This window comes from Mobula hypostoma, chromosome 8 (genome assembly GCF_963921235.1).
Source record: "Mobula hypostoma chromosome 8, sMobHyp1.1, whole genome shotgun sequence".
In the NCBI taxonomy this organism is placed as follows: Eukaryota; Metazoa; Chordata; class Chondrichthyes; order Myliobatiformes; family Myliobatidae; genus Mobula; species Mobula hypostoma.
In genome coordinates this window covers 82,436,741-82,462,156 of record NC_086104.1, presented here as the reverse complement: position 1 = coordinate 82,462,156, position 25,416 = coordinate 82,436,741, and the positions used below count along the sequence as shown (strand labels likewise).

The following is a 25,416-nucleotide window of genomic DNA, read 5'->3' as shown; positions in this document are numbered from 1 at the left end:
ATTAGGGTAAGGAGGAGGTCACTCAATCCCTTGAATGATTAGTAAGATTATAGCTTATTCCACAATGCACTCTCAATTCTAAATTATAAAATAATTGATGTACTTATATTTATGGTGTTCTTAATGCTTACTGGTTTTTTTTTGTGGTGCATCAGATCTGGAGTGACGATCATTTTGTTCTCCATTACACTTGTCCACTGGTGAATGACAATAAAATCAGGCCTAATCACACAACCTGCCTAAAATAAAATCCAAACATTCTGTTCCCTCTATTTGAGAAAGTTTCAAGAACTTGTAACACAAAAAAACTTTTTTTTATATACATCACCTCATCTCTTACACTGTCAGCATCTTATTTATTCTAGACTCTCCCAGAGGAGTAAATGTACTCTCCACATCCACTCTGTTAAGATCTGTCAGGATACTTCAAACAAAGTTACCTGACAATCATCTGAACTCAAACAACCATATTCTGCCCAAGCTTTCCTCAGAAGACCTTCTTCCCGAACCAGCAAGAAGAAGCTGGGATTAAACAATCACTCTAGGTGGGGAAAGGAGGACTAGTAATACAAAAAGTTAGAAGTAGAATATAAAAAATGTAAAATAATTATTTCAGGTTGCTTTGAATCCTTCAAGAATTTAGTCCATTTTCTTTTTGAGGGAACTAAACCCCACACTTAGAAGAGTAAAATTTCAAAGCCACACAGGCTCTTTGAGACTTGCATATCACTTAATTAAGCTACATATGGTCGATTAAGCCCTGACCTTCAGACTGGGAGTACTGGATAATTATCCTAATTTCATGCAAAGACCAGTGGAGAGTTTAAGTGCTGGCAGCAGAATCGTGCTCAGTGGGTGAGCAGGGTTTCACTGACACAACCTTCCTGATTTATACATGCACCAGCACAGATAAATACACCAGAGGTTGCTTCAGTTTCTTCCCATGAAATCTGTGCCAACATCACCATTAATTATTTACACATAAAAATTAGGATTATTATTCTCCCTCTGTTTTGAGATGAAAGTCACTGGGAATAAAGAGCTAAGAGTTTTAATTTCAGTTCTGTTGTGGGATGGACTGCACCACTCTCCATCCTCTAGGAGAAAATACCCCTCTTCCCACCTCTCAAACATTTTCAGGGTTTACGGATTAGCCTGAAACTTCACTGGATCAACTACAAATAAGATGGCTGCAAGATGCCTGTGTAACCCGTGTTGAGTCTCGTCTCACTTCCGGATATCCCAGAGCCTTTCCATCATCTGCAAGGTACAAGTCTGGAGGGAGATGGAATAGTCTCCAGCTGTCTAAATGAGTGCAGCTCCAATGACATTCAGGAAGCCTGACATGATCCAGAACAGAGCAGCTCAGTCGGCTAGCACCCCATGCGCTACCCTAAACAATCCTTACCTGCACTTTCAGAGCCCAGTGGCTGCAGGGTGTACCATCCACAAAATGCACTGTGGCTCCAAGCCACTAAGTCATTTCCATATCACCCACCACAAACATGTGACCTCTTCCACAAGAGTTAGATCATCCAGAGTTAGATCACCATTCCTTCACTGTTACTGGTCTAAACCCTGGAATTCACGCCCCGAAACACAATGCATCAATATCCCTGAGTATAGGACTAAAGAAGTTCTAGGCAGCTTCACAAAAAGGGATGGAAAACAAACATTGGATTTGCCAAATCCCACAGATTAAAATAATTAGTGTCCCAGCACTAAAAACACAAATCGTAAAGCAACCACTATGTTCTTTGCCAAATGAATCTCTCTGGAACATCAGAATATAAATCAGACAGAGTCAGGGCTGTTACTCAACTCTCCCAGCAACACCATGAGCATTCATCATCATCATCATCCTGACCCATGTCATATGAATTGGGCAATCTTGGTCTTTCCATGACCATGACTGTTCTTGGCAAATTGTTCTCCAGAAGAGTCTTGCCGTTGCTTTCTTCTGGGCAGTGGCTTTACAAGACAGGTGACCCCAGCCATTATCAATACTCTTCAGAGATTGTCTGCCTGGCACCAACGATTACATAACCAGGGCTTGTGATATGCACCAGCTGCTCATACAACCATCCACCACCAGCTCGCGTAGCTTCATGTGACCCTGATCAGGGTGAGCTAAGCAGGTGCTACACCTTGCCCAAGGGAGACCTACAGGCTAGCAGAGGGAAGGAGCGCCTTAAACCTCCTTTGGTAGAAATGTATCTCCACCCCACCACCCTAACTGTATGCATTACCTTCATTACTATCTCATGCAATAGGCAGCTTCTTTGGATTTGGGAGCTCCGATTTTCCAAGCAATGCTGCTAACAATTCACACGATGATTGTTATAAAAGCAACTACCTCTAAATTTGCTTCTAAGTCTTCCAAAGATTTCATGAGATTTTATGGTATCGAAATGAAAACTACAAATTCAAGATTCAAGAATATTTAATGTCATTTCCAGTACACAAGTGTAAAGAAAACAAAATAATTGTTAAAATAATATATTATTTTTCTCCTCCAAAATGTATGTAAGCTTGTTCTTAGAACAACAACATACCAGTCTTTTCTATTCTTAAATCATGTGAGATTGCTAACTTATGTTTCAGTGGAAGGAAATTCATTCTTGAGCCCTAGGTAGTGACTGTTCACATCAATTCTAACTGGTGATATAATAACTGGCAGAAATCAAGCGCCCTTTTTTCTTATCAGGTCAAGCTTCATTTTAATCCAAGAACATGGACTTTATTATATGAACTATAAAATATATTATTTCATATTTACAAAATATATTATATATAATATGTAATATATTTAATGAAGTAATACTCACCTTGGCATTCAGCTCATCAACAATAAAATGGCACAGTGCAGCCTTGAAGAAATATTCCTTTGCACTATATTTCAGCAATGGATTGTCCATTGTGTTGGTCCCAACCTGCAACACAAGAAGCCCTTCAATTGCACTTGACTAGACACAAGCAAAAAACAATTAAGTAATTTACACCCTAGGTAATAATATTGTCTTCAATTGTTGGTGATAAACTAGTGCCTGAATACAAAACTTCAATGTTCTAGATTTGTCAACAGAAATAATTATCAGGAGTATAGCGTCTAAACTGCAGCATATTCCAGCATCAAGCTAATACCATCCCAAAACAAATATTAATCCTGACAACTCTCTGGAAATTCTTCAAAATGTCTACTGTATTTCTGAAAATAATGGGCTAGTTACCCAATGCTGAATTGCCAAGAAGCCATGGAAACTCTAAAATAGAAAATCAAAAGCAACTTCGTAAGAATACCTTGAAGTTTTTAATTTGCCTTTTATTTTTGAGTTCAGGGGCAGCATGTTCCTATTAGGTTGAAGGACAAGGCTGGGAAGTTTAGGGAACTTTGGTTATTGAGAGATATTGAGGCTCTGATCTGGGACAAGGAGGTACACATCAGGATTAGGTAGCTGGGAACAAATATATATGAAATACAGGAGTACACTTACAAGGGAAATCAGCACAGCAAAAATACAGGAGATGGATCTGGCAGGTAAGGTTAAGGAAAGTCCCAAGAGATTTTACAGGTAGATTAAGAATAAAAGAGAGGCCAGGGAGATAACAGGTCCCCTTGAAGACCAGCATGGCTGTTATACATGGCTGTTATGCATGGAGCTACATGAGATGGATAAGATTTTTAAAGGATACTTGTCATCATTTTTCCTTCCTGTGGAAAAAGATCATGGAAGCTAAGGAACCAAGGCAAATAAGTTACAAGTCTTGGACTAAATAAGGATTGCTAAAGACAAGAAAGTTCAAAGCACTTTAAGATGGATAAATTCTCAGGGTCTGACTGAGTGCATCCTAGTACCTTGTGGGAAGCAAGGGAAGAAATTGCAGAGGCTGTTGCAAAGATATTTGCATCATCTTTAGCCACGAGTGAGATTCTGGAAGACTGGAGGGTGGCTCATTTTCTGTTATTTAATGGCAGCAAAGATAAGCCTTACAGGGTGGCAAGTGGATAAATTACTAGATGGGATTCTAAGGAACAGGATCCACCAGCATTTTGATAGACAATGATTGTCTATCAGATCTGTTAGTGTTTTTTTTGTGAAGAAGTAACCAAGAGGACTGATGAGGGCAGGGTAGTAGATGTTGTCTTTAGAGACTTTAGCAATGCCTCTGACAAGGTCCTGCATGGAAGCCTCATCTGTAATGTATCACATGGGATCCATGGAGAGCTACTATAGCCAACTGGATATGTAATTGGCAGAGGTTTAAGACAGAAGCAAGATTTAAAAAGGAACCCAAGGGGCAACTCTGATGTATTTATGCAACAAGCCACTGCAGGAAGCGGTTAAGGCAAGTACAATAACAACACATAATAGACACCTGGACAGGTACACAGTGAAAAATGGTTTGGGATATGGGGTAATTGCAGGCAAATGGAATTAGCTTAAATATGCATCATGGGCCGAAGATTACTTTGAATAGGTTATGGAGTTTTACTTCAAATTTCAGGTCTTACCCCTGCTTAAAAAGGACTGTGATGTTGTTTTATTTTAACATCTGAGGTCTAACTTGAAGGAGATGAAGGGGAATAAGTAGAAAACTGCATTGTATTATTTGCTCTTAAAATTTAAGAGAAAGTCAACAGTAAGAGTTTGCTACTTTTGTCTAGAGATGTGGAGTTTTGTAGAAACTAAAAATAGTCCAGCATTGAAGAGCAATAATCAACAACACAGCACTTCTCAGGTTATGAACACCCACCTTACAAACCTCTACATACGAACGAGCTCTCATATTAGGAAATTCACAGCTGATGTACTTATACTGCACAGGTTCCCCTGTTCACTACCTTCTATACCTCTCTCTCCGTCCATCCCCCATCCCCCACCCCCCGCCCTCTCCAGCCCTCCCCCACCCCCTGCCAATATCTCTCGTTCTCAGTCAGGATGGTGCCAAGCTGCGATGAGTGTTGAAGTCGTGGTTCAGACACAGTTATTTTTTAGGTTCGTAAAGATGACTTTGGTCTTAAGAGTGGGGAGTTAGGGTTTAGGGAAAACAAAATAGGGGAGATCTGTGCAGGCAGGTGGCACCAAGGCCGGTGACACTCTAGGCTGGCGAGCCAGGAGTTCGAGGTCCCATCATTGGCGAGTCCTGGGGTTGATAACAAAGACTGAAGCCTGTCTGCAAGCCCACTGGAGGTTGAAGGCCTGGAGGCAGCCTGTTCTGGGGTTGGAGGCCTGTCTGCAGGTGGGTGTGGGTAGGCAGGGAGGGAGGAAAGGTCCATTTTTTGCCGTTGTTGTTTTTAGTTGCTGCTTCTAGTATCATTCTGTGGAACACTGCGAACATGCTACATTGGTATTGAAACGTGTGGCGAAACTTATGGGCTTCCCCAGCTCAACCTTTGGTTGCATTGGGTGTTAACACAAATGATCCATTTCACTGTACGTTTCGATGTATATGTGATAAATAAATGAATCTGAATCGTTCCCATGAACTGCAGAACTAGTTTCCTTTCTCTCTTTCTCCACTTTTAGTCATTGTTCTTTCTTTTCTGTCAGATGCACTTTTGATACCATTCATAACAATAGTGTGGTTACCATCTCAAGTGATTTTTATGCATTTTTTTTAAACTTATGGACAAATCAACTTATGAAATTTGTAAATTAGGAACTATTTGTTATTCAAGGAAGGCATGTAAACGTTAGACCAAGTAACAAGAAAGCAGCAGGATTTCAAGGCTAGGAACACAGACTCAAAATAGATTTGAAAAGCATCATTCATCTGTAGTTCGGTCCAACATTATATTAAGCAGCTCTCTAAGTGGCTGTATGTGCCCATGACGTGCTCCCACTTTGACTGATAAGGAAACAGACAAGAGAAAAAAATAGATTATATTAATCGGGAGAAAGGGATGAGACAAAAGGATGGATGGAGACGGTCCAGAGGACGTTCACAAGAATGATCCCGAGAATGAAAGAGTTAATATCCGAGGAGCGTTTGATGGCTCTGAGCTTACATTTGCTGGAGTTTAGAAGAAGAGAGAAATCTGATTGAAACCTATGGAATACTGAAAGGCCTAGACAGAGTGGATGTGGAGAGGATGTTTCCTATAGTGGGGGAATCCAGGACCAATGGAAACAGACTCAGAATAGAAGGACATCCCTTCAAAACAGAGGTGAGAAGTAATTTCCTTAGCTGAAGGTGGTGAATCTGTGGAATTCATCGCCACTGCTGCAGAGGCGAAGTTATTTGGGTATATTTAAAGTGGAGGTTGATTAGTTCTTGATTAGTAAGGGTGTCAAAGGTTATGGGGTGAAGACAGGAGATTGAGGTTGATAGGGATAATAAATCAGCCATGGTTTAATAGCAGAGCAGACTCGATGGCTCAAACAGCCTAATTCTGCTCCTATATCTTACAGTTTAAATGCACAACAAAATGAATCCCCCATTATTACTAACCTGCTCATAAATTTCAATTGCCTTCTGATACTGCTCCAGTTGTGCGGCATACGCAGCCACTTTCAAAAGACACTTGTTAGCTGAACTGAAACAAAGAAGAGCCAAATCAGTTGAATTTTTAAAGCAATGGAATAGAATTCATCTATTCGTCAGAGATAATATTGTGTTAAGTACCTGTTTGATTCTTCTCCTTTGTAATAATCTGCAGCTTGTTCATAATGAGCAACAGCCTGGGAAATACAAACAAATGTGTAACAATGTTTAAAAGCCACAGATCTTCACCCTGAGGCGTTCTTTATCAGATTCTGAGGACTTCCATACTCTATTTTACTTAAGGCAATTGTTGTACTTCCAAAGGATTTTCATTCCCCTTTTTATGTACGTCAGCAATCTCAGTCAGATTAGTTTTCTAATTGACAGGATAGGGATAGATGTCACACCGCATTGGAGCGCTGTGCACCATTCAGAGAAGCAACGTTTAAAGAGAGTCTCGAAGCACTTCATAGGCCAAGACAATGCTTGATTCAAGGGAATTCCAGTTATGCAGAGAGATTGTGATATCTGGAATGGATCTATCTATGACAATGAAGGTCAAGAGTTCAATCTGAGGTGCTCAAAATTATGAGGGTTTTAACAGTTCAAGCCCATAGAAAGAGTTTTCCCTGGAAGTGGTTAGGGTTTTAGAAAAATATCCCTAAGTGCAGGTAGGGGAATAAGGAGGAATTTTTCATACTGATGATTCTTAACACCTGAAATGTACTGCCTGAGATCATATCTCATGAAAGCTTTCCATAAGCAAATGCATCTCCACTTTCAGTATTTTCAAGAGTAAAGGGGCAAACGCACAGGATCAGAAAAGGCTGCAGAGCATTGTAACCTCAACCAGCTCCATCATGGACACTAGCCTTCCCAGCATCGAGGGCACCGACAATAGGCCATGCCTCAGGAAGGCAGCACCCATCATTAAAAGACCCTCACTATCCAAGACATACCCTCTTCTCACTGCTACCAGCAGGGAGGAGGCACCGGAGCCCGAGGACACACACTCAATGTTTTAGGCACAGCTTCTTCCCCTCCACCATCAGATTTCCGAACGAACCATGAACATTAGCTCACTATTTTTCATATATTTATTAGTGTAACTTACAGTAATTTAACGTATGGCTCTGTACTGCTGCTGCAAAACAACAGATTTCCTGACACTGAATAGTGCTAATAAACCCAATTCTGTATCTAGAGTGAGAGAGGAGGGGAGGGATATATATATATATAGGAAAATCCCCTCCTTCAGTACTGCAGGCTTTATGAGCAGCAGCTAGGTATCAGCATAACCCTCTGTGGATTTCTGTTGTGTTCTCACCATTTCACAATGACTTAGATGAGGGAGTATAGCTATATATACAAATATGCTGGCAAAGCAAAACAAAGTAGCTCAATCGGTAATTGAGATGAGATTGGCAGATTCTAACAAGAACAATAATAGATTCAAGGGCATTCTGTTGGGAGCTGACAGGATTGAGAGCAAAGGAACATTCAACTAATTGTTAATTTGTAGAACCTAGTGGTAACTTAGCACAGCCCCATGCTCAGAGTGCTGGAGGAGCTCGGCAAGTCAGACAGGGGAATAAATAGTCGCCGCTTCATCAGGTTGAGAGAAGAAGGGGGTAAAAGCCAGAATAACAAGATGGGGAGGAGAAGGAATGCAAGCTGGGAGGTGATGGGTGAGACCAGGTGAGGGGGGCAGGTGGTTGTTGGGGGAGGAGGGGGGGTGAAGTGAGAAGCTGGGAGGTGATGGGTGAGACCAGGTGAGGGGGGCAGGTGGTTGTTGGGGGAGGAGGGGGGTGGAGTGAGAAGCTGGGAGGTGATAGGTGAGACCAGGTGAGGGGGGCAGGTGGTTGTTGGGGGAGGAGGGGGTGGAGTGAGAAGCTGGGAGGTGATGGGTGAGACCAGGTGAGGGGGGCAGATGGGTGTTGGGGGAGGAGGGGGGGTGAAGTGAGAAGCTGGGAGGTGATAGGTGAAAAAGGTGGAGGGTTGAAGGAGGAGGAATATGATAGGAGAGGAGATGGAGGAAAGAAGAGGCACTGAGGGAGGAGATGGACAGGTGAGGAAAAGGGCCAGGAAGGGAGCCGCAATGGAGGAATGGGTAAGTGGGGGGGGGGGGGAGAGATTACCAGAAATTAGAGAAATCGATGTTTGTGTCATCAGGAGCTGCTTCTCCTCTGACCTGACTGTGGCCTCATCATGGCAGTAGAGGAGATCATGGACCGACATGTCAGAAAGGGAATGAAAAGTCAAAGTGAAAAGGGGGACTACCAGGAAACCCCAACTTCTGTGGTGATCAGAGCGAAGGTGCTCAACGAAACAGTCCTCCAATCTACACCTGGTCTCAGCAATGTAGAAGAAACCCCACCGGGAACACCAGGTGGAGCAGACGAACCCAACAGTCTCACAGGTGAAGTGTCGCCACACCTGGAGGGAATGCTGGGGTCCTGAATGGCGGTGAGGGAGAAGGTGGTGCAGGGGCAGGTACAGCACTTGTCACACTTGCAGGGGTAAGTGCTAGGATGGAGATCAGTAGGGAGGGACAAGTGGACAAGGGACTCATGGAGACAGCAACCCCTCTACATGCTTGCTCAAGATTTCCAGCATCTGCAGAATCGCTCTTGTGTTTATAACTAGAGAAGCCTTTTTTCAACCTCCCCCCAACTCATACTTATTAAAACATACTTCACCATCAGCGGCACATAGAAAGCATTCCGAAGTCCACTTAAGAGGAAAGTAGCTATGATTGAAAAATTAAAAATACAAAGCTAAGGAGAGGGAGTCTCATGGCATTCAGCTGAGAATCCAGCATGGACAAGCACCATGGCTCTCTAAACCCTTTATAATTATACAAAGTTAGCACCAAAATGTACAGTGCCTTGAAAATCGTTCAGCCCTCACAACTATTTTCACATTTTACTGTCTCATTTTCTAAACCTGTCAATAATTTAATCAAAGTTAAAAACCTAAAATTGTGAGGTTGAAAAAGTAATCGTCTCCTTTGCAATTACAATGATAACTTTCTCCTCAGGTGCAATATATAGTATTAACTGACCAACTCACCCAGTTTGTTGATATAGAAAATTGGAAGGCCACCTGTTTTCAATGAATTCGTAAGAATAAATACCCGCGCTCTCTGTAAGATCCCACAGGATGGTAGATATTCACCAGACCAAACCATAATGAAGACAAAAGAGCATTCTAGATAAGTCAAAAAGCCAAAATCTGAGGGAAACCATCTCAAAGACATAGAACATACCTCAGAGCTCAGTGTGATCCATCAAGAAAAAGTGGAAAAATATATGAAACCACAGCCATACTGGCTAGGTCAAGCCATCCCTCTAAACTTAGTCACCAGAGAAGAACGGCACTTGTAAGCAAAGCTACTGTGACAGAAACAAACACTCAGAGTGAGCTGCAGAAGTCAGTGTCTGCAACTGGAGATGGAGTTCATGGCTCCACAATCTCTAAGGCCTTTCACAAAAAGGGTTTTTATGGAAGAGAGGCAAGGAAGAAGATCTGGTTTAAAAAAAAGTGAGTATCCTTGCCTGCAAAGAGTTATTTCGAAGATACTGCAAAGACGTGGAAGAAGGTCTTGCGGTCAGATGAGATTAAAGTGGGAATTTTTAGTCTCAACACTAAGCGGTACATGTGGCATAAATCTAATACTGCGCATAAGCCAGGTAGCAGCACCCTATTGTAAAGTATGGTGATGGTAGCATCAGGCTTTGGGGATGCTTTTCAGCAGCAGTGACTGGAAATCTGGTCAAGATTGATGGGAAGTTGAATTCTACTAAATATACAGAGACATCCTGCAATAAAACCTGCTAACCTCTGCCAGAAAACTGAAACTGTGGAGGAAGTTCATCTTTCAGCAGGGCAACAACCCAAAGCACACTCCCAGAGCAACCACAGAGTGGCTTCAAATGAAGAAAATTGATGTCCTCAAGTGGACCAGGCAGAGTCATGACCTTAACCCAATCGAACATCTCTGGCAAAACCTCAAGAATGCTGTCCACTGTCGCTCCCCAACTAACCTAACAGCTTGAGGAACTCTGCAAAGAGGAATGGGTAAATCTTTCTCTATCACGTTCTGCAAAGCTCATTGAGGTGTACTAAAAAAGATCCATAAAGGCTGTAACAGCTGCAAGTGTTGTTCAAAGGGGGCAAGTAAAGGGGGTGAATACTTTTGAACTGCAAACATTTTTAGTTTTTCGTGCTTTACAATTATCCCTGTTTTTGTGCTCCAGTGCGGAAAAAAAGAGGAGCACGTGATTCACAAATAAAAACTCTCAGTTAAATTGATCAAAATCCCTGGTTTTAATACTCATTTATGTGAACAAAGGGTTGGGACTGAATACTTTTACAAGGCACTGTATTCACATTTTACAAGAATGTATACTGAAGAGCGCATTCGGTGTATGAAAAAAGGCTCAGTATAACACAATACCTTTTCAATATCTACCAGTTCAGATTCATAAATTTCTGCAATTGTAATGTGGTGTTTTGCTGCAATCGTAAATCTCCCCTGTAGAACAAAAGTAAAGAATTTTGTTATGCATTTGATCTGTGCTTTCAGATAAACTTGCTATGTGAACATCATCTGCTACTCTTGGTTACAGATGCATTAAAATAATTAGTGATCTCAGAAATACATAATCAAGCTTCTTACCATATCTGTGTATATATCGATGGCTGCATTTAAGCAGTTGATGGCCTCTGTAGGGAAAACAGTAAGGCTGCTTCAGAAAAGCTATCTCCATCATTAAGATGTTCAATCTATAGATAACATTTTAGTTATTTCAGTTTACAATCTCCTACAGGCCTGCTAAGTGATAGGTTGGTCTGAATAGATCAAAACATCATTCAAATCAATTGGGCTGCATACAAATATCTATAAGAAACTAGCAGATTGGACAGACAAATCTTGAGAAATCATTACTAAGAGAAACAGAATATCAATTATTCTACCATCAAGTTAAGTGAGCTTTCTTAAATAAAGAGGAACTAAGGTTTTGACTGCTGTGTCCTGCTGTTAAATAGGGCTGACAAACAGTTAAGACAATTCATGCCAGATAATTAATGACAAAAGAGACAAAGTATTAGAGAAAATGAGAATAAATAACAGTCCTGGAGCATGGAAACAGGACACGTGTAGATGGGCAGAAAGTTTGGAATGAGCTGAAGAGCCTGTTTCTGTGCTGTACAACTCCAGCAGCTCAGGAAACCATCTCACATTGAACCTTGCAGCATCAGGCAAGGTCCTGTTTACAGCTTAGAGGTTCTCCACTTGGAAAAATCAAGAAAGCTTCTTTAAAGGACTGCTGTAGTTGGTGGTCACAGGACAGATTTTATTTGTCAGAGAATAGAGTGGGCTGGGTTGGAGATCAGAGTAGAGGAAAGGTGCTTTAATTTTGGGAGCTCCGCCAACCCACTTGGATTAGAGCTTTAAGATTCTAGTCACATTTCTGTGTTTTACCGAAGAATTCTCTCTCTACATTCTTAAAGCTCTGCTGGGAAACAAATACTGACTATAGGATTACAAGGCCTAGAAAATTCATTTGAAATAAAAACACTAGAGTACAGTGCCTAATACCACTTCAGTAGAAAATCAACTGTAGATAAAAGTCAGAAATTTATTGCAAGGTCCACAAAATCAGTAATTCTCATTCTAGGTCCCTCTTCTGATGTTCTAATACACAGAGAACCCCCAATGCCTGAACCCCAGGTGCAAACTGTGTGCAGAGAATCAAAAAGAAGTACAGAAAAGGGACAGGTCCTTTGGCCCAATACATCCTTGCCAACCATGGTGCCCACCCAGCTTGTCCCAACTTCCAGTGTCCGGTACATATCCCTCTGCTTTGCCCTTCCACATACCTATCCAAATGTTCCCTTAATGATCCGATTGTTCCTGCCTCAGCCAACGTATTGCACATAATCTTCACCCCCTGTGTGAAGAAATTTCCCCTCAGTCTGTTTTAAATCTTTCTCCTCTCACCCTAAATCTATGCTCCCTAGTTTTGGACTCCCTACCCCAGGAAAAACACCATTACCATCTACCTTGCCTATGCCTCCTCATAATTTACAAAATTTCTATAAAGTTCCACTTCATTCTTCTACAGAAGTAAAGATCCAGCCTGGCCAACCTTTCCCTATAACTCAGCCTTGTCTTCTCAGTTCTCGTTCCACTTTTTTTAATCCATACTGGGCAGCCTAAACTATACACAGCACTCCAGTTGCAGCCTCTCCAACAACCTATACAGCTGCAGCAGTGTTCCATCTCCTATTCTCAGTACCTTAACCAATGCTAAATGCCTCTTCCACCAACCTGTCTACTACCCGTGATGCCACCTTCAGCAAGCAATGCTCTTCCCCTACTAGGTCCCCAAGTTCCATTACACTCCCCGGTGCCCTACCAAGTCCTATGCTGGTTTAACTTTCCAGAATGCATCACCTCACACTTATCTGTTTTGAAATCCATTTGCCATTCCTCAGTCCACTTCCCCAACTGATCGGGATCACCCTGTAATCAATACTAACCTTCACAATCAAAACCCTTCCCAATTTTGTGTCATTTGCAGACTAAAACACTGTGCATTTTTTCTGTGGTATAGGGAGAATTTTCCCGATGATATTAATGGTTTCCAAAACATCCTGCTAAATGAGCCTGGGAAAAATAAATGCTATTGCACTTGCTATTTTCCCCGCTTGTCACCACTTCTCTCTTAATGAGTACGGGGAACAGGTAAATGCAGTAAAGCTGTGCTGACCTCATACAACTGTGCCAGCCGGGAACTGAATGAATGTATGGTGGTGTGATGGTGGGAGGGGCTAGACACTGAAAACGTATCAGGTTCATAACTTCATATTACGTCCAGATGAATCGGCCACTTGACTGTGTGGAGGGAAACAGTGCTGCCTGGCATCTCCACCGTGACTATTGAGTCAATAGACAATAGGTGCAGGACTAGTCCATTCGGCCCTTCGAGCCAGCACCGCCATTCACTGTGATCATGGCTGATCATCCACAATCAGTATCCAGTTCCTGACTGATCCTTTTGCTTTTGCTGTTGCAACAACTTCCTTTCTTGCCTCAGAGAATTGAACACTCCACTGACAACAGCCAAGGTCTCAAGTCAAAAGCTTTCGATTCATCAGGTTCAAATTAACTAGAGCAGCTACCACTGCAACAGTTCAGGGCACTACTGGAGTTCCTACTCTCAGCTAACCATTCTTGTGAGCTACATTCAACCCCACTTAAATCAACGATATTCAAGTGAAACTGTTAACCTGGCAAGAACGGAAAGTGACGGTGTCACCGAATCCCAAAGGTGGCCTTTGTTTCCCATTCTCCACCTTCTACAATATAGAGTACCTCTCCAAAGGGTTCAAGGCGGACTATATCATGGGTTACGTTGGTGAGGGACGGGACTGCTACTGGCATCTGAGGAAAAAGACAACACAAGTAGTTTCCCCACTCCCCGCAGCATACCCTCACCTGTACTACCAAATTGTTAGCAAGCCTGATTTGCCCACATTAAATTAAATTAAGATGGGGATTTGCACCCGGTTTAATTTACATCCCTTACCTTGTGGATCTGCTTTCTTGTACGCATTCCCTGCATCCACAAAACTGGTGGCAGCATCGTGTTTGCTCTGCAGCTGCAAATGGAGTTTGGCTGACTGGCAAAATGCATTCCCTGCGGCTGTTCAATGCAAAGGAAACAATGAGATCTGCTGTACTTCAACACATGACAGAACAGTGACAACTCCCCAGGAACCTAGTGAGACCGCTCCCCTTGCTCAGCACAGCCAATGTAACTGGTAGACTGTAGATTATTGGTTTCATGATAAACCACCAGTGAACATTACTGGCTTATAGTTTGACCTAATACTTGGATTAAAAAGAATACAGATATTTTGCTGTGCATTGTAATCCTGGGATTTCTGAGGTTTACAAGAATCAAACCTTCTTCCTTTGCAACTCAAGCTACTTCAATGATCTAAAACAGAAAAAGCAAAGACCAATGAGCTTGTTGCTTAATTATATCATGGCTCAATTATCCCATGCAGATTGAATGATTTGGTCAAATCCACAAGTCACAAATTTAAGATGCAATCATGGATGAAACTGTAGCTGCTGTTCCTATTCAGTTTGCAAAGTTCTGACGATTGTGGTACTAACAGAGTTCCACAGGAAGGGACTCTGCAGTCCTTTTTTTTTGCAGTTAAACTGATGTTACAGATTTTTATGGATTGCATCTGTTACAGATATCATCTTTCAATGTTAACTGAGAAATTAGTTGTGATCCCGGAGAGAGTTGTGGGTTTTGTAAATATCTGTAACTGGCTTGGCATATTTAGGATTCAGATTTAAAATCAATAGAAGGGATGATAGAATAAACCTGATTCCGATTCTGAGAAGGGAGTACCAGGAAGGAGAAGAGAACAAGAACAGACAACACTGGAAATATACAGCAGGTCTGCTTGCATCTGTTGGAAGAGAAACAGAGCGAGTATTTCTGGATTAAGATCTTCCATCAGGAAAGGAAAAAATGGTTTTCTACAAGGGCCATGAACTATCTGAAAGGGAAATGGAATCCTTGTCCATTAGAATTTTCTCCAAAGGACAAATGGATAAGCGGGATTAAGGTAGAAACTGGAACATGACTGTAAATTGGGCAGCTCCTTTGAGCTGACATATGGTGATACTGAATGATTCTGTATTTCAAAAGTTCAATTCCAGCTCAAATAAAAAACAAGTAATCAAACTCGAGAGGGACTAAGTGGTCAAACATGCTATGTGTGCAACTTCAATCATCATTCACACACACTTTGTGATCCCATCCAATTTTGCAGTGCAAAAATTTCAATTGCAGCAACGTCAGGCAATGTGGGAAATTGTTCTGATGTAATCCTTTTGGTTATTTTCCAACACTGATGATTTGGGTTTGAGTTGTGAAATCAGCTACGCACAGAAGGTACAATGGAATGGAAGATCAACAAGGACTGAGCACAAGAAATTTGTCTGGTATGCAAATAGGTTAAAAATGTATATTTTATTGTTGTAAAATTTTAAACGATGCACGTGGGTCAAAAATGTGAATAGGATGAGAAAACAGAGTTGGCCAAGAAAGGTTTAAAAGGGCTAACAAAGAAAACATGTCACTTTCAATGTACAGACAATAGTCTGTAAAAGGATGGAAAACTGGAATCTGGCCTATGGATATTGTGCTAGGAACAAGATAATTATAGATACAGTGTTCAACAATGATGATTACAAATACTATATTCACATGCTGGAACTGAGGAAACAAAAATACAATCACAGGGGCTCCCTGGGTTACTTATGACCTGACTTTAGGAAATTTGACTTGATGCAAATTTTCCCATAATTCTTTTAAAATAATTTTTCAAGTTAGTTAGGCTATGTAAAGAAAGTTATATACAGAATTTTCAGGACTTATGGAATACGGGCAACAGCCAGTTAATTCAAAAATCAGTCTTTAAAACTGTTTACATGTAAACTTCCACAGTAATCAAACAGGTACTATGACCTGTTCAGGAGGCAGGCTGTCACTCATGCTTTGGAAACTAGTCTCTAAAGACTAGCAACACACATAAAAGTTGCTGGTGAACGCAGCAGGCCAGGCAGCATCTCTAGGAAGAGGTGCCGTCGATGTTTCAGGCCGAGACCCTTCGTCAGGACTAACTGAAGGAAGAGTGAGTAAGGGATTTGAAAGTTGGAGGGGGAGGGGGAGATCCAAAATGATAGGAGAAGACAGGAGGGGGAGGGATGGAGCCAAGAGCTGGACAGGTGATTGGCAAAAGGGATATGAAAGGATCATGGGACAGGAGGTCCGGGAAGAAAGACAAGGAGGGGGGGATCCAGAGGATGGGCAAGGGGTATATTCAGAGGGACAGAGGGAGAAAAAGCAGAGTGAGAGAAAGAATGTGTGTATAAAAATAAGTAACAGATGGGGTACGAGGGGGAGGTGGGGCAGTAGCGGAAGTTAGAGAAGTCGATGTTCATGTCATCAAGTTGGAGGCTACCCAGACGGAATATAAGGTGTTGTCCTCCAACCTGAGTGTGGCTTCATCTCCTCAGTAGAGGAGGCCGTGGATAGACATGTTAGAATGGGAATGGGATGTGGAATTAAAATGTGTGGCCACTGGGAGATCCTGCTTTCTCTGGCGGACAGAGCGTAGGTGTTCAGCAAAGCGGTCTCCCAGTCTGCGTCGGGTCTCGCCAATATATAAAAGGCCACATCGGGAGCACCGGACGCAGTATATCACCCCAGCCGACTCACAGGTGAAGTGTTGCCTCACCTGGAAGGGCTGTTTGGGGCCCTGAATGGTGTTAAGGGAGGAAGTGTAAAGGCATGTGTAGCACTTGTTCCGCTTACACGGATAAGTGCCAGGAGGGAGATCAGTGGGGAGGGATTGGGGGGGGCAAATGGACAAGGGAGTTGCGTAGGGAGCGATCCCTGCTGAAAGCGGGGTGGGGGAGGGAAAGATGTGCTTAGTGGTGGGATCCCGTTGGAGGTGGCGGAAGTTACAGAGAATAATATGTTGGACCCGGAGGCTGGTGGGGTGGTAGGTGAGGACCAGGGGAACCCTATTCCTAGTGGGGTGGTGGGAGGATGGAGTGAGAGCAGGTGTACGTGAAATGGGGGAGATGCGTTTAAGAGCAGAGTTGATAGTGGAGGAAGGGAAGCCCCTTTCTTTAAAAAAGGAAGACATCTCCCTCGCCCTATCCCTCCCCACTGATCTCCCTCCTGGCACTTATCCGTGTAAGCGGAACAAGTGCTACACATGCCCTTACACTTCCTCCCTTACCACCATTCAGGGCCCCAAACAGCCCTTCCAGGTGAGGCAACACTTCACCTGTGAGTCGGCTGGGGTGATATACTGCGTCCGGTGCTCCCGATGTGGCCTTTTATATATTGGCGAGACCCGACGCAGACTGGGAGACCGCTTTGCTGAACACCTACGCTCTGTCCGCCAGAGAAAGCAGGATCTCCCAGTGGCCACACATTTTAATTCCACATCCCATTCCTATTCTGACATGTCTATCCACGGCCTCCTCTACTGTAAAGATGAAGCCAGGTTGGAGGAACAACACCTTATATTCTGTCTGGGTAGCCTCCAACCTGATGGCATGAACTTCGACTTCTCTAACTTCCGCTAATGCCCCACCTCCCCCTCGTACCCCATCTGTTATTTATTTTTATACACACATTCTTTCTCTCACTCTCCTTTTTCTCCCTCTGAATATACTCCTTGCCCATTCTCTGGGTCTCCCCCCCGCCCCCGTCTTTCTTCCCGGACCTCCTGTCCCATGATCCTCTCGTATCCCTTTTGCCTATCACCTGTCCAGCTCTTGGCTCCATCCCTCCCCCTCCTGTCTTCTCCTATCATTTTGAATCTCCCCCTCCAACTTTCAAATCCCTTACTCACTCTTCCTTCAGTTAGTCCTGACGAAGGGTCTCGGCCTGAAACGTCGACTGAACCTCTTCCTAGAGATGTTGCCTGGCCTGCTGCGTTCACCAGCAACTTTTATGTGTGTTGCTTGAATTTCCAGCATCTGCAGAATTCCCTTTGTTTGCGTCTCTAAAGACTAGGTAAATTTCTTCTATTAACACTTGTAAACATCCATTGATACTTTAAGACAACTGAAACCAGTCACTAGATGTGGGGCATTTTGATTCTGTACCATTATAATTGCATAAGGGAAGACAATAAATAAATAAATGTTCATGCTCAGTGAAATTGTTTATGACTCAAGGAATGCAATAAATAAACAGTTTACAGACAGCTCTCAAGAACAGAGCCCTTGTGTAACCAAGGGACTGACTCAACTGGAAAACGTACAAGAGCATTAAAACTGATCTGAAATGCAAAAAGCATGAGCTATGAAGAAACAGGGAGTTTTGAAATAATAAAATAATCTGTTGTTTTACTCGAGGAAAATAGCGCACTCAAAAAGAGTATTTGATTTTACAGATATGCTAGGTCACTAGAGAGGGACCATATTCCTCCTAACTTCTTTCAAATGTGCTCCTAAAAAGCAGAGACACGGCATATTTACAAATTTCACATTTCCACTGCATTTAAAACATGTTATATTATGTCTCAATGCAACCTACCCTTTACTTGTTTTTCTCTTGTGATACTGGAGAGAAACAAGTTAAAACGGTCACAGTTACATTCATTGAATAAAACATCTCCCCTGAACATTTGTATATCTATGAGGGGACCATCAATGCTACTAAAAATCTGGTGCACCATTAGAAGCATTCCTTCTTATGGACTTATCATCAGGAAGAAAAGCCTTGTCTGTTCTTTTGCTTCATACTACGATTGATAGCATACTTCGATTTGGCAGGTCTCACAAGAACATAACAAGCGGAGGAACAAGCCCCTCAAGCCTGCTTTACCATTCAATACGATCCTGACCGCTCTGCGTTGATCTCAGTTCCTCTTCTGTGCCAGGTCCCTACGACCCTCTCATTCCAAACCCAGGTCAACAGACTGATCTAGGTGAAGCTGGCAGCAGATGTCAGGGTCAGACAGCTTCTGTTCCCAATGTGAGAAAAACCAGCATTTGTGGATTGTTGAGTGGGATAGAGGTGAAATTTTAGATCAACATCCCATTTCAAGTTTATTGTCATCTGACTGTACGTACATACAATCAAATGAAACGACGTTCCCCCAGGCCATGGTACACCACGGCACATATATTACACACAACACACAAAACAAAATATTACCACAAATAAAGTTAATAAAATATAATTCAAAATGCATGTGAAGTGCACAGCATAGGTAAACAGTACAGTTATCAGTTTGCTGTCCATGTGAAAAGACCCTGGTGATGGCAGGATATTCATTGATCTCACAATCAAACTGAATATTTTAAGGTTGTTTTAGAAGATTGTGACAACATTAACGCAAGAATCCAGGACTTTGCGGATTATAAAATTTGCTTCAAATAACAGTTCAATTGTCAGCATGTGATCATAGCTGCTGTCAGAGCTTGCAGAAAGGTATGATAAACAAATTATTTTTCCATAACTATAATTGTAATTATAGAGTCCTGATGAAGAGACTCAGCCTGAAATGTCAGCTGTTCATTCATTTCCATAGATGCTGCCTGACCTGCTGAGTTCCTCCAGAATTTTGTGTGTGTTACTCTGCATTTCCTCCATCTACAGAATCACTTGTGTTTATAGTTATCACTAATACCCAGTTCAAAATACTGACTGCAGTTTCACTATGTTTAACTCTGGATTTTGGATACTAACTTCGAAAGTTAGTGACATTTGCCCCTTAGCAAGTTTCACATCATTCCACTGACATTATGGACAATATCATTATAGTTCTTTTTAATTGAAATTCTCAAAAATATTTTATTACCCAATTCAACATACTGTTCTACAAAATAAAAACATTTCATGTTTCTAGCTAAATGCAATTTGCCTGGTTTTGAAACAGGACAGAGAAGATTTAATTGTTATTGCACTACTTTGAACCACAATTTCAACTACAATTAGCTCATTTTTTTAAACGATGAGGTCTGAATATATTATGTGGTTGTAACTAAAAATTATTGCCTTTTGAACTCTCTAGAAGCTTCATCTGTCCACTCGTATGTGACTACCTCAAACGTCATATTTAATCCTCTAATCCTTTACATCCATTTGCTGGGATTTTAAACAATCTTTCAATTGAAGATTTACTTTTGTCCATCTCAAAATTAAATCCATCTTATCTTTCTTTAATCTGTTCTATTATCTATCTACAAGCATCAAAATGCTATATATGATTACTTCATAATAAATTAAGCTTCAAAATATGTGAGTAGGGAATGATTTGTTGAAAATATCGGACAATACTAAAAAAAAAATCAGAATTCTCTGAAAGGAGCACCTTGAAAATGGGGAGACTTGCTGGAGATATGAATAAAAGGTTGAAAAGGCTCATAAGTGGAGTGCACTTTAATTGTTGTTTCAGCAAGGACCAAGACAAATATTTTAAACGTGCACCAACCAAATAGGCAGCAATGGCACTTGCCTTTCTGCAGCATGACTTGCAACCACTGATGCAGCAACAGGCTGTCTGTTGTATTTGACGCTGTGGCATAAATGAAATCATTTATGCAAATGCATTCTTTAAAAGGTGAATTGCCTTGACTTTACTTGGGATGGATGACTTTAAATAGTTTGGGGTTTATATCATTGCAAGAAATGGGGATTGCTTAACAGAATAAAAATAAAACCATGCATAAACATATCCATTGTCATTTTATGTTCATTGCTCTGAAGAATAGGCAATATAATTCAATTCTACTAAATTAACATGAATTCCATTCCTTTAGCATAATAAATGCAGTTTATGTCCAACTGTCACCTTTATTTTGAGGATTTGACGAGCAACATCATGTTTGCATTCACCCTGTGGACCATAATCCAGATTGAATGTAACTCACCACTCCAGTTTTTAGCCATCTTGAACATGTTTGCAGCTCTTGCAAACATTTCACATGCTTCTTCTATTCTTGAGTTCCCTCTGTCATGAAATATAATATTGAAAATATAATCAACAGTCCATCATTTATTTCCTAAACCCACCTCTCTCTCCTAATATAATAGATTTTCACCCAGGACTTCTCCTATATAATCCTACAAACATCAGACATGATTAAACAGACACAAAGACTGGTCTGGGAGTGCAGTCCAATGATTTTATCCTTTAGCATATACTTCTCAGTCCCACATGGCACTTAATGAAAACAAATCCAATCATGTCCATCTCACACAATCTCAGTTACAGTCCTCTGGTCAAGCTACCTGCCAGGCATCCTTAAATGTGCAATACTAAATATCAATGTGCTATTCAATAAAGGGGTTTGTTTACTCCATTTTGTTTGACCATTTTTACATAATGTTCAAAAGCTGACATTTCTGTTTCTAACAGTACAATTAAAAATCAAAGATTCATGAATCAATGATGTAATTTTATAAATTACTAAAAAGGAATTTCAAATTAATTCTAGGAGGAGACATCAGTTGCCTGGATTTACACCATCTGTGCTTCTGGTACCTCAAAGCTCAGTGCACAATATGGCAGGGCTGTTCATGTTACGCCTAATGAAGCTTACACAGCTCTGTTCTATTTAATATTTTTTGTTGTTTTATTTCCTATTTGAGCTCTGCCAGCATGAAGAATTCCCAAAAGAATATCAGAGTATTGTGACAAATATTCCTAATTAGGATATTAAAATTCGTTAGGTTAAGCGTTTGTGGAAACATTGCTTCTAATGTAATAAACAATCATAAGGCTCAACAACATAAGGCATCCAACAAAAAGACAGGATGCTACTGAAAAAAATGTACAGATCTCCTCGTTCTATAAACTCCTCCAAGTCGCTCACCATCCTGACTTGGAAACATATCACCGTTCCTTCAATGTCACTGGGTCAAAATCATAGAATTCCCTCCCTAACAGCACTGTGGGTGTACCTACACATCAGGGACTGCAGCGGTTCAAGAAGGCAGCTCATCACCACCTTCTTAAGACTAACTAGGGATGGTCAATAAATGCTGGCTTAGCTGGTGATGCCCACATTCCATAAATGAATTTTTTAAAAAAGAAATAAACTGTTGATGAACAAAATTGTATGCAAATAGCTCATGGATCCAAGTTTATTAGGGAGAAAATGACAGCTGTAGATCACAATTAAAGCAACCAGTGGAAGGGTGGTTTAAATTCAAACAAACCTTTAAAATAAATCATGAAGGGAATTTTTCTTGTAATCAATGTGCATTAGGTCTAATATCACACACAATAGGTCCTCGCTTTTACATAATTTCTCATGCATGGTTACTTTCCTCCAAAAGGACCACAACCTTGTCGTAAGGTTTGGAGGTTTGCGAGGCATAAATGACCCAGAGAGCTGTGTTGGCTGGAGTCAGGGCTTTGTGCTTTGGCTCTTGGTAGGGTCACCCACACCAAAACAGGTCAAAGGGTAAGTGTGGTCCACCAGTCCTCCACCTTCAGGGGCTCAGCACAGAGCTAACACCCCTGACTGGTAAAACAAAACTGCTATGGAGACAGCAATGAAGAATGCTTCTACATCTGAGTGCGGTGGCATTCCCGAGTCTCCACCCAGGACATGCATGGCTGACAGTGGTGAAAACCGAGAGGAAGCTATTGGCACGACAAAGGAAGCCCTGAACACTGCCAGAGATGGAGAGCCTTCATTCATACCTGAAACACCAGCGGCATAACAGGAGCAAGTTATTTACTTTGAATGTAAAAAGCATTTATGAAATGAGGTCAGAAAATGAAAGCTAAAAGCCAATTAAAATGGTTTATGTCTGAAGTATTTTAACTGCCTTTGTTAATTCCCTAATGGTATAACAAAATTTATCCAATAAATATGCAAAGCAAGTAGGCAGGAAAGTCCAAATTATAATTTCTGGCCTTTGTTGAAGATACTATTCCTACTGATTATAGAGTTGGAGTCACCAGAATTGGATTAACAGAGGGGAGATTACAGGCCCGTTTCTGCCTGTAATACAGTCAGACCCTTCCCCATTGGAAGGTGGGTTTTTATGTAGTTATCAGGGGATTGTGATAGCCCCAGCAACCATTCTAATTGTTGTTCATCTATAAGGTTGACAGTTAAACGATAACCACTCAGCTGAAGGGCCGGGTATGCTTTGCAGTAATGCCATTGGAATGCAGTAAGGAGGGAGGCGGAGGAGAGATCAGCTTTTCAACTCAATCTCTATCAAATATACTATTTACCATTTGAAGAGTGCACTACTGGATCCACGTGAATTAATAACATTAAATTTCAGCAAAACAATTATTTGGTGAGGAATCGCTTCAACAAATTTAAAATCTCAAAGGTGTTTTGAATAAAATCAATACAACTAATTATTCCCATTGAAGATCGATACTAATTTCTTGAACACCGAACTTATTTATTAAATTCAGTACTCCAGGGAATACTTAGGAAACGATTTATTCTGGTGCGATTTCTAGAATCAGTTGTTTATGCTACTGCTGGTCATGATAATCGCAGATACATGCTGTGCAGAGCGCTGAGGACAATTTCTCGTGCAGGAAACACGACAAGTCCAGGACCAGGACCAGGACCAGCGTCTGGAGAGCAGCTGCAATCTTACCCCTGGGTGTCGTCCAATACACATTTCCTTCTGCTCTCGGCAAAAAAAAAATGGCCTTTACTTGTTCAGCAATTTAAAGGGCAAAACCCAGTGCGAATAGATTATTTTCCATTTAGTTGCCATGCAATTCTCCACACCAGCCTCAATAATTGGATTATGCATAAGGGGAAATACTTATTGTTTCCTCCCAGCCTCTTTATTTCCTATCTTGGATGGTATATTCGTGCTTCTGAATTATTCCACAAGCTCTAGTATTCAAGATAAAAAGATGGCAGACTACATACTGCAGTGTTTTCAAAGAGGATTCCATCTGCGGAATTATTCAGTATAATAGGCTTTCGGATCTTCCCCCGCCACGGAACATAAATATGCATTGCACTTTTGTGCAATGTGAACAATATGCTGCCATTTATTTAATAAAATACATTTTTACTTGAAAAATGCGAAGTGTCAGCATGCAAATCCCTAAGGCAGTGCTTGCTGAGACAGCAGTATAATTACCCCGTTTACTGCCCAGCGATGCTGCTGCTACCTCTCTTACCCAAACAAGCCTCCTAAGAACGAATGCGACGATTTCACCTTCTTCTCAGCATCGGCCATCAGCTGCATGGCTTCTTTCTCTTTGCCAGAATTATCCATTTTGCAATTACTCTTTTTTTGTGTGTGTCAAAGTAAGGGCATGTAATTCTGCAGCCGACTACGACCTTACAGCTTGCAAAGCACCCTCCCCCCGTTTTCTTTTGCTGCACCTGACTGAGTCCGATCCACTCCGCCCGCGGTTCGACCAAGTCGGCACACCACAACATCGACGCGGGTCGTGAAGCACGCCGGGTCTAGTAGTTCCTATCAGGCAGACTCCCGTATCAAGAAATGACGGAGGACTACGAGTCCCAGAACGCTCTGCGCCAAGCCGTGTCTTGGCAACCCCCAAGCATCCACTGCCAGCACATGATAATGGACGGATGCTCGCCAGCTGCAAAGATGTAGTGTATGGGACCATTCGAAAAGTTCTGTGCTAATGTAACTGTACTTGCCTGCACATTTGCATCCGGAAACCAGGTCAATCTGCTCAATTGAATATTGCCAGTGCGTATGTTTCACATGCACCTCCTCATAAATAATTCTCTTCTTCCTTTCTCTAATGTGCAATTACGCGGCTTCCTTTTAAACATATCTATGCTGGCCTCCTGAAAGTAAAAAAAAGAAAACTGTATTAGTTGAAAATTTCAAACAAAAACAGTAAATATAGGAAATGGAAATGGGAAGAGAAGCAGGTCCAAGACCCTCAGATGGAACGAGGAAATACTGTTGACAAGAAAAAATATAGAGAAAAGAATATTTACAGAACACTATTCACATAGAGCTACACTGTTTAACTATAATATCTTAGAGCACAGTACTGTATTTGTCAACGTGGAGCAGAGATCGAGTCTCCAATAGTGAGTCTAACCCGTTACTCAGAAGGGAAGGGTGAGAGGAGGAGTGCTGTAGTAACAGGGGATTCCGTAGTTAGAGGAATAGGCATGAGATTCTGCGGACGCGATAGAGATACCCAGATGATACATTGCCTAACAAGTGCCAGGGTCAGGGACAACTTGGATCGGGTCCACCATATCTAAAGTGAGAGAATGAGCAGCCAGAAGTCTTGATACATACTGGCACAAATGACATAGGTAGGAAAAGGTGAAGAAAGAGTTTAGGGAGCGAGGCGGAAAGCTGGAAA

At 41.6% G+C, this 25,416-nt stretch overlaps 1 protein-coding gene across 1 annotated transcript in view; it reads right to left on the bottom strand.

Annotated features, from left to right (window-relative positions):
• The window catches only part of LOC134350682 (beta-soluble NSF attachment protein), a 40,503-nt gene extending 16,007 nt beyond the window's left edge, over positions 1 to 24,496 (bottom strand). The window contains exons 1-8 of the mRNA XM_063056225.1: positions 24,235 to 24,496; positions 20,987 to 21,066; positions 14,085 to 14,201; positions 11,168 to 11,214; positions 10,946 to 11,023; positions 6,628 to 6,683; positions 6,454 to 6,538; positions 2,829 to 2,933 (exon numbers count right to left, since the gene is read on the bottom strand). Coding sequence (XP_062912295.1) covers positions 2,829 to 2,933; positions 6,454 to 6,538; positions 6,628 to 6,683; positions 10,946 to 11,023; positions 11,168 to 11,214; positions 14,085 to 14,201; positions 20,987 to 21,066; positions 24,235 to 24,332 — 666 coding nt within the window. The 5' untranslated portion in view covers positions 24,333 to 24,496. The remainder of the gene's footprint in view (positions 1 to 2,828; positions 2,934 to 6,453; positions 6,539 to 6,627; positions 6,684 to 10,945; positions 11,024 to 11,167; positions 11,215 to 14,084; positions 14,202 to 20,986; positions 21,067 to 24,234) is intronic.
• Positions 24,497 to 25,416: the final 920 nt, after the last annotated feature.